This window comes from Limulus polyphemus, unplaced genomic scaffold, assembly GCF_000517525.1.
Source record: "Limulus polyphemus unplaced genomic scaffold, Limulus_polyphemus-2.1.2 Scaffold5568, whole genome shotgun sequence".
Lineage (NCBI taxonomy): Eukaryota > Metazoa > Arthropoda > Merostomata > Xiphosura > Limulidae > Limulus > Limulus polyphemus.
Window position 1 is genome coordinate 22,625 of NW_013671178.1, and position 8,155 is coordinate 30,779.

The 8,155-nt window shown below is 29.6% G+C and overlaps 1 protein-coding gene across 1 annotated transcript in view; it reads left to right on the forward strand.

The window, feature by feature from the left end:
* Positions 1-8,155, forward strand: part of LOC106472739 (DENN domain-containing protein 1A-like) — a 48,442-nt gene that overhangs the window by 11,289 nt on the left and 28,998 nt on the right. Inside the window, exons 4-8 of the mRNA XM_013933396.2 lie at positions 705-774; positions 2,536-2,631; positions 3,255-3,308; positions 7,400-7,461; positions 7,959-8,057. Coding sequence (XP_013788850.2) covers positions 705-774; positions 2,536-2,631; positions 3,255-3,308; positions 7,400-7,461; positions 7,959-8,057 — 381 coding nt within the window. The remainder of the gene's footprint in view (positions 1-704; positions 775-2,535; positions 2,632-3,254; positions 3,309-7,399; positions 7,462-7,958; positions 8,058-8,155) is intronic.

The window sequence follows — 8,155 nt, forward strand, 5'->3', positions numbered from 1 at the left end:
ATTAGTTTTTTGTACTTTCAATTAACAAGAGAGGATTTTTATTTTGAACACCATTCTTACCTGTTGGGAAACCCTGAAAGTTCTTTTTATCTGGTCAACAAAATGCTTGCTTTTGATATTGTCTGACTTCAAAACATTGTAACAAAATCATTCCAAGAAATGAAGAATAACAACTGAATATTTGAAATAAATATTCAGGCAATTTTTAACATTAACATATAGCTTCAAGTTTTTTTTGTAACTTTTGGTATTTTCACACGATTGCATTTGTAGATTAAATTTCCAAGATCAAAAGAATTAACCTTCTTGTTTCAAATAGTTTGAGTTTGTGCATGATCTTGGGAGCAGGCATGATCTAGCGGTTATCATGCCAGACTGTGAATCTAAGGGTCCATGGTTGCTTCCCATTGCTGCAAAATCATGTATATCTGTGAATTAATTTTTAAACTTATGCCCAGCAGTTTCTGAAGCACCCAAAAATTGTAGAACTTTTAGAGAACCTCAGATTTGTTTACACTGGAATCATACATTTTTACTAAGATTATTTCATATGTACTTAAGCAAGCAAGCATCTGGAACACAAATATGGAGCAGATTTAAATTAAATTGTGGATAAAAATTAGTAGATGTGTATCAAATTCTAAAATTGATATCATTATGGATTTTTTGTTTTTAAATTGTGCATTCTTTTTTCTCTGTCACAGTGCTCTACCTTGGCATGAAACATTTTATGCAGTTTTGAATAACATTGTGGATCTAGCAAACAGAGAAGAAGTAAGTAATTGTTATCTTTGTTGTTTTATCTGTCTGTCAAGTTTGTAGAATGAAAATTGGATATCTAATATGACATTAATTTATTTTTTATTTTTAAGGTGTAATCTACACGTGAACAATGTTTTGAATTTATGAACCAATAAGTAGTTATAAATTTTGTTCATGTGAAATCAGTAAATATATCTTCTATAACTGTAACTGTACTTACTGATAGCTGTTCCTCTTTGTCTGTTATGACAGCCATTCTTTTCATTAGTTGTGTAAACTTTCTGTATCTTCCACTTGGGAACTTCTTTCATTACCAGGTTGGTTTTGATTTATGTTTGTATTTGGGCAGCTTGGCTTAGACTAACTTTTTTAAGCATATTTTTCAGTGAAACCTCCATGATGCTTAGTTATGTCTGTCACTTTTCACTGAGACCACCAGTGGCTCAAAGGAAAATCTGAGGACTTATAATACTAAAAATTGGGCTTCATACCCACAGTGGGCAGGGGACAAATTACTCATTGTGTAGCTTTGTGCTTAACAATGAACAAAGAAAATGTCTCATTGGGTAGTTTTGGGATCACTGTTGTATTTATTGATGCTTTTATATGTATTCATTATTGTACTATTAAAGCTTGTGTTGCCAGTACCATTCCTGTTTCATATTGGTCAGTCCCATCCACTTGGTAAACACTTCAAATAATGGATTTAAAATTTGTCTTATACCAGGTGGATTAATATAGGTGGAAGACATTTTAAGTTTGAGAGATGTGGATCACTCTTCATATGTTCATGTAATCCTACTTGTACCATTAATATTTTGAGCAGTGACAGTTTCAGGTTTCTGCTAGGAACTTTTATTCAAGCCAGGTTGTGTGATCAATAGTGCTTGTGAGTTGGATTCTTCCTACTAACTTAAAGATGCCAATCAAGAAAACTGCTGCTTCAGTTTTTCTTTTCACTTTCTCATAATTCCAAATTCTTGCCCTCTTTTAGGAAGGACCCATTTTGTTAAGAGTCATAGTTAAATGCCTGCTTTTATATTGGTTCCATTGTACTGTTGCCTTAGTATCATAGAGGTAATTTTCCAAACGTACGTTTCATTGAAAATCGCGTCTGCATTATTTTCTGTAGAAAGAAGTATGTTTCAGAATTGTCTCTGGTCTTACCTCTGGAATTGACATAGGAACTATCAGCCAAGCTATATGTCCATATTGGTTTTACATGCATTTTAAAACCGTCATACAATCTTATAAAAATATTATGGTAAAAGATACCCTTCTTGTGTGTTAAACAAAACATTACTTAACCATTTGGCCAACTGTGTTTTTTTATTTCCAGAAATACCCTAATTTAAATTTGAGATTCTGTTTTGTTGACCTCCCAAAAGAAGAGCCAGTTTTAAAATACTCTGTTTTTTAATTGTAAAAGGACTTGTGTGCATATTTTTGAATGTATTCTTGTTCAGTGGTAAATTTTAAGATGACTGACCATTAGATGTCCTGTAGTGATGAATTGACCTTATTGTGTTTGGAACAATCAGAGTTGTGAGATTGCTTAATAGTTATTTAGTGTAATTGTATTCTGATTCTAAAGATAAGACAATATTTGTATCAAAGGCAAAATATAAAATTGTTAAGTTTGAATGAAATTTTAAGTGAAGATATAGTTTTTAATCAGACTGAAGTTAGACATAAAAATTTTCTTTTACTTACTTCAATGTGATTTTTCTTTTGCTATCTATTGACATGACCAATTTCAAATACTTTTCATAGGCTGGAGATTTATGGCGATTCCTTGAAGCTATGTATCACGTTATTGTTCCTGAGCCTGGTTATCAACTTCATGTTGTTTACAATGATGGAACAAAGGTATGTTAACATTCATTCTAGATGATGGATGTTCACTTTTAAGAAACTTAGTTGTTAGAAAGACAATTTTAAAGTAAACTGTTTCCCTAAAATACATTTTTATAATTTAACCTAAAAGGTCAGGAACTGGTTTGAAACATCATGACCCAAATGCAAATGAGAGTAGTGCAATAAAACAAACAAGCTAAACAAAGTTTCTCAAGCACAGAAAGCATGACAAAAAAATCTCAGAGCTTTGTTTGTAAAACAGCCTCTGTGAAGATCTTAATAGACATTAACAGTTTAAGTAATAATTCTCTAAATTGAAGTTACCAAAATAAAGTTAAGAAATAATATAATTAACACTCAGTAAATTATCTGTTTGTGTTTCAAAATCCAGTAACTGCAGAATTTACTTTCTTTTGGTCAGACTCCACATGAAAAGAGTTTGAAACCTTATTTCAAGTTCCATAAAGTGTTTTGTGTTTACATGTAAATTTCTAACTTAATAAATGAAATATTTTAATATGTGTAATAAATATCTGCTATCATATCCTTGACATTTAAAATTGTATAGCTTACTGATGAGAAGAATTTATTTTACCTTGAGTTATTTTCTAACAATTCATCACTTTTTTGTACAGAAATTTGTCACTCAGTGTCCAGACCATCACAAGTTGCCCAGTGTTCCAGGAAATGTAAGCTCTGTTGTTATATTTTATTTGGATTGTTACAATCAACAAAACAAGCTTGACAGTTTCACCAGATTACTAGGCAACATTAAATGCTTTTTAACGTAATACATTTCTATCTAGAAAGAAAACACCCACTTCAAGTAACAGATGGAGTAATACTTAAACAAGTGCAATATAAAACATTATTTTTCATATATCTTTTCCTTGTCTTTTATTACTTAAGTTGATATATCAACTGGTGCCTGCATACCCCAGGGCAGAAATGCATTTGCCACATGATAATGGTGCTTGCACGTGCCTATTTTTATAAGCATTCACAAGCAAGTCGTCCACAGGTAAAAGTAAAAAAAAATCATTAAACCTTTCAAATATGAATTTTAAAACACAAGTAATACATAATTAATTAAAATTTAAAAGTAAGACCTAAATGCAATTTAACTGTCTATCAATCTAATATATATGTAAGGCAAGAAAGTAAAACCAATCACTAGGGACACAGCTCTGGACAATGGACTGACCTTCTACTTCACACGTACAAACCCATACACTGCTAATGTTTCTTGGCCTAGTTCCAACAAACAGCATGAAATCTTCTGTTATTATTGGTTATAAGCATGCCATTCAACTTAAAACTGTTGCTTAGCAACATAACTTCACCCTTGAAAGTGGCATGGCTTATCTTTGATCCTTCTAAAGAACCTCAAGGTTGTACTTTGACCATATGAAGGAATGCAGTCTACATTCTCACACTTGTTTCTCCTATATCCACTCTAAAGTAGAGATTTTTAGTTGAGGTCGAGATACATACTGAAAGTTTAATTATTGTCTTAGAGGTTTCTTTTGAAATAAAGGAATAAAACTTATATAATTTAAAACATGAGTTATAACATACTTGACAATAATAATTTCATTGAAATACATTTATAGTAAAGTGGTTAATTAAATTTTGAATGTAACTCATAACATGCACAAAAAGGGTTTTAAAAATGGCATTGTAATTATAGGATTAATGTTGTACATGTATCTTCATGAAACATGGCAAGCTTTTAATAAATATTACAACTCCTTTGTAGACTAAAAATCAGCTTTTCAATTAAGTGTTTTTGGTAAACATTGGTCTGTGAATATATGGAGTCAGAGTGCTGACTAACTTGATTGCAAGGGGATTTTCATATTAACAATAAAAATACTTTTATCCATCTTGCAGTTTTCAAATTTTATTTGCATAACCTCTAAAACATTCTAAATAAATATAATTTTTTTAATATTTTATCTGTTAATTTCTTTACCCTAATTCTGTACAGACTCAGTCAATTTGACTGACTTTTAACTACCACAAAAAATATGAAATAAATCTTAATTACCTTTATTTTCTTTCTAGTCACTTTTATAACAATAATAAAAAATATACATAAAAAAACAAGAAATTTAGTACTTATGTTTGGCCTCTTGTGTTTCTTTTTGCTGTCTTTCTAGTGATTTAACTTAAGCCCACTTTTGGAATGAAGGTAATGGTATATTAAATGATTTTTATTTATTTAAAGAATGCACATAAAAACATAGAATATTAACTTGTACAAAGCCAACTATGTCCTATAGCTATTTTTATTTAACCAGCTTTCTAACTAAGACATAAGTGCCTTAAAATAATTCCCTTACTTACATGATCTGAACTAGGAGAGAGAGCCACTTTCAGTCTATACTTTGTACTGAGAACATTGTAGTATTATACATCATGTGGTAAATTAAAACTACCTTTTTGTTGATTATAAATGGTGTAATAGAAAACATCAAAGAGAATTATTGGTAATTTGTGAAAGAGAGAATTTTATAATTGAGTGTGGCAAGTGGATTTGAAATTATAGTTTGTTTCTGTAAACAAAGAAGACTGAAGGCTAAAATAATTAGACTTTTCCACAGTAATATCTATATTATAATGAGTAATTTATAATAAACTCAGAATGTCAGAGAGGGGTGATGACAAAATTAGAGGATGGACAACATGGTGCGAACAGATGTCACGATTTTCATACAAGGGGAAATTAAGGATTTATTTAAATATTTACTTTTGAAATTAAGAAATTAAAACTTATATAATATTAAAGTTTGGTTTATTAACTTCGTGTTGCTGCCAAGTTTATTCATATATATTGATAATTAACCTTATCACCACAGGTATCCTTTACAGCACGACACAAGGTTTTAGTGTCTTACATTCAAAATTTTATTAAACTACTTTTTGTTTATGTTATACCAATTAGAATAGCATAAAATCGTAGTTAATAATCCATATTTTAATAGTATATAAGTCTTAAGTTTATAATGGCCCAGCATGGCCAGGTGGTTAGGACGCTCGACTCGCAATCTATGTTCTTTGGTGCATTATTTAATTAAATAAAAATTATTTAGTGCATTACCACTATTAGTATTGAATAAAATAGGGTTAAGTGTCATCAATAATCAACAGCAAGAAAAAAAGAAGATTAGGTAAGTACTTTATTCCTTATTTTTCATGTTAATTCTTTATTTATTATTATAAAACCAACTAAAATGTAAAAATATGGATCTTTTTAAGTTATTTAAGATTAGATTAGGTCAAATAAATTATAATATAATAAAAATGTTTCAAGAGGCACGCTCGCCAGCAGCTCGTGGGTAATGTAATTCGATAGCTTAATGTGAGCCACACATTCTCCGAGCAATTTTCAACTTGTAATGGAGCAGATAGTAGTTAGACAGGGTTCACAGGGCAATAAAATTTAATTATAAATATATGTATATTGTTACCAACTTAAAGCTACTTAAGATAAATGAATGTAGTTTCATGTTGCAATTTGAAGTCATTCTAGAAAGAATAAAAGGGTAATTTAGATTTATTTCGATTATTTTTGTGTATGATTATGATGATAGTGAAATTGACCAATCCCATATAGAGTTAGGGTAGAGAAAGTAATAGATAAAATATAAAGTGTTACTAAAAACAAACGTTTTAAATGTATTTAGTAGGTTTTAGGGACTACACAAAGGAAATTTGAGATTTTTTGAGAAGAGGAAAAGTATTTTTATTCTTAACGTGAAAATCTCTTTGCATACAGACTATTCAAAACGAAACTCAATATATTCATGGACAAGTCTGTATTCATTAAAAAATATTATTTTCTTTACATGTGAAAGACTGCCAAATTTTGTAAAGATATACACACTATATTGGAAGTTAGAAGTATTAAATCTATAAAGACGTTGATCAAGTACAAAGAGGTCATGTGGTTGGTCAGATTGACCGAGCCCGTAATGAGAGAGTTAAGTAGTTTGATTAAATTTTGAATGTAACTCTGTAAAAGGATGTGACATATACACCTTAACCTGCCCCTAGAAAAAATGTTAATTAAAAAAACAGCACGTTAAACTTCTTATATTAAAAATACCTTTTTCAATCAATTTTTTTGAAATTTTACAGTAATTACAAATTAATTTTACTGAGGGGGGGGGTGTTGTGTAATTGATGAAGTTTTTAAAATACTTCTGTGTCATTCCTCTAGTTCACAAAAATATTTTTCCTGCATACAGAAAGCAAATACAGTGTTCAATACTCACCACTAATAAGATCTGTTAATAATGTTTGCATAAATAAACTATGGTATATTTGCCATTGATTTCATGTTGAATCTAACAATTGCTACCCTGTCATCCAAAAGTTAGTTTACACATTTCAAAAACTAACTCTCTTATTTCATATTGTTAATAAAAAAATTCTGATATTCCGTCTTGTTATAAGTTTGCACATTAATAACAAAAAAAACTTTTAGAATGTTGTTTCACAGTCAGATTCTTACACCAAAAAAAGTTAGATTCCATTAATAAGTTTTAGAATGGTATAGTAAGTTTTTCATGATAAACAAATATTGATATTTCTAAAGGTCTTCCTTTATAAGGATTCATTCTTTGTCAAGGCTGACTTTATTTCTTTTAAATAAAGTAATTCTAGTTTTTAAGAGTTCTGTTAATTAAGTTCATGCTTAGAATAATCATTAGAAAAGCAGTATATTTTTTTTCATTCATGTTCAAATCAATTACTGCTATTTTGATATTTACAGAGGAATTTAACTGAGTACGTTAATGCCATTGATGTTACAAACATGATGGTTATTTTTGCAAGGTAAGAAAGTTGTTTGTGCTTTGATTCTATGAACTGTAGCACAGTAGTGTAATTATTTAAAGTTTTCTTTGTGATTCCTTAAAAGTAATTTGTGGCTTAAGTCACTGTCAACTGATGTCTGTGAAATATGGTACAATAAATATATTGTATTGAAATAAAATGAAACAAACCATGAAGATTGTAAAAATAAAATGTTTTGTATAATTAGCAAAATTCCTGTACAGTACATCACATATTTTGATGTAGCTTAAAATGAATTGCAGTAATTTTCTTGTTGTTAATTATTCTAATAGCTAACTGTATCTTTGTAAAGATGAGTTAACATTGCTTATAGGCTCACTACTTTAAAGTACAATTTGAGCTGTGTGCCCAAGAGTTATTTTGGTTAAATTATGTACCTGTTTAGTGTTTTGTTTTAATACTAAGTAAAAAAACTGAATTTTAAAAACTTGTGTCATTATTTTCTGTAATTTGTTTGTTTTTCTTTGGTCAATCAGTATGCTTCATGAACGTCGTATACTTATCACTTCAAACAAGTTGAATCGTTTAAGCTCCTGTGTCCAAGCTGCTAATGCTTTGATATACCCGATGAATTGGTATGTAGTTAACTTGTACACCAATAGTTTGAGTTTTTTCTGTTCTGATAGCAGTGATATATCTTTGTTACGTTTCCTTGTGTATTTTTTATTATACA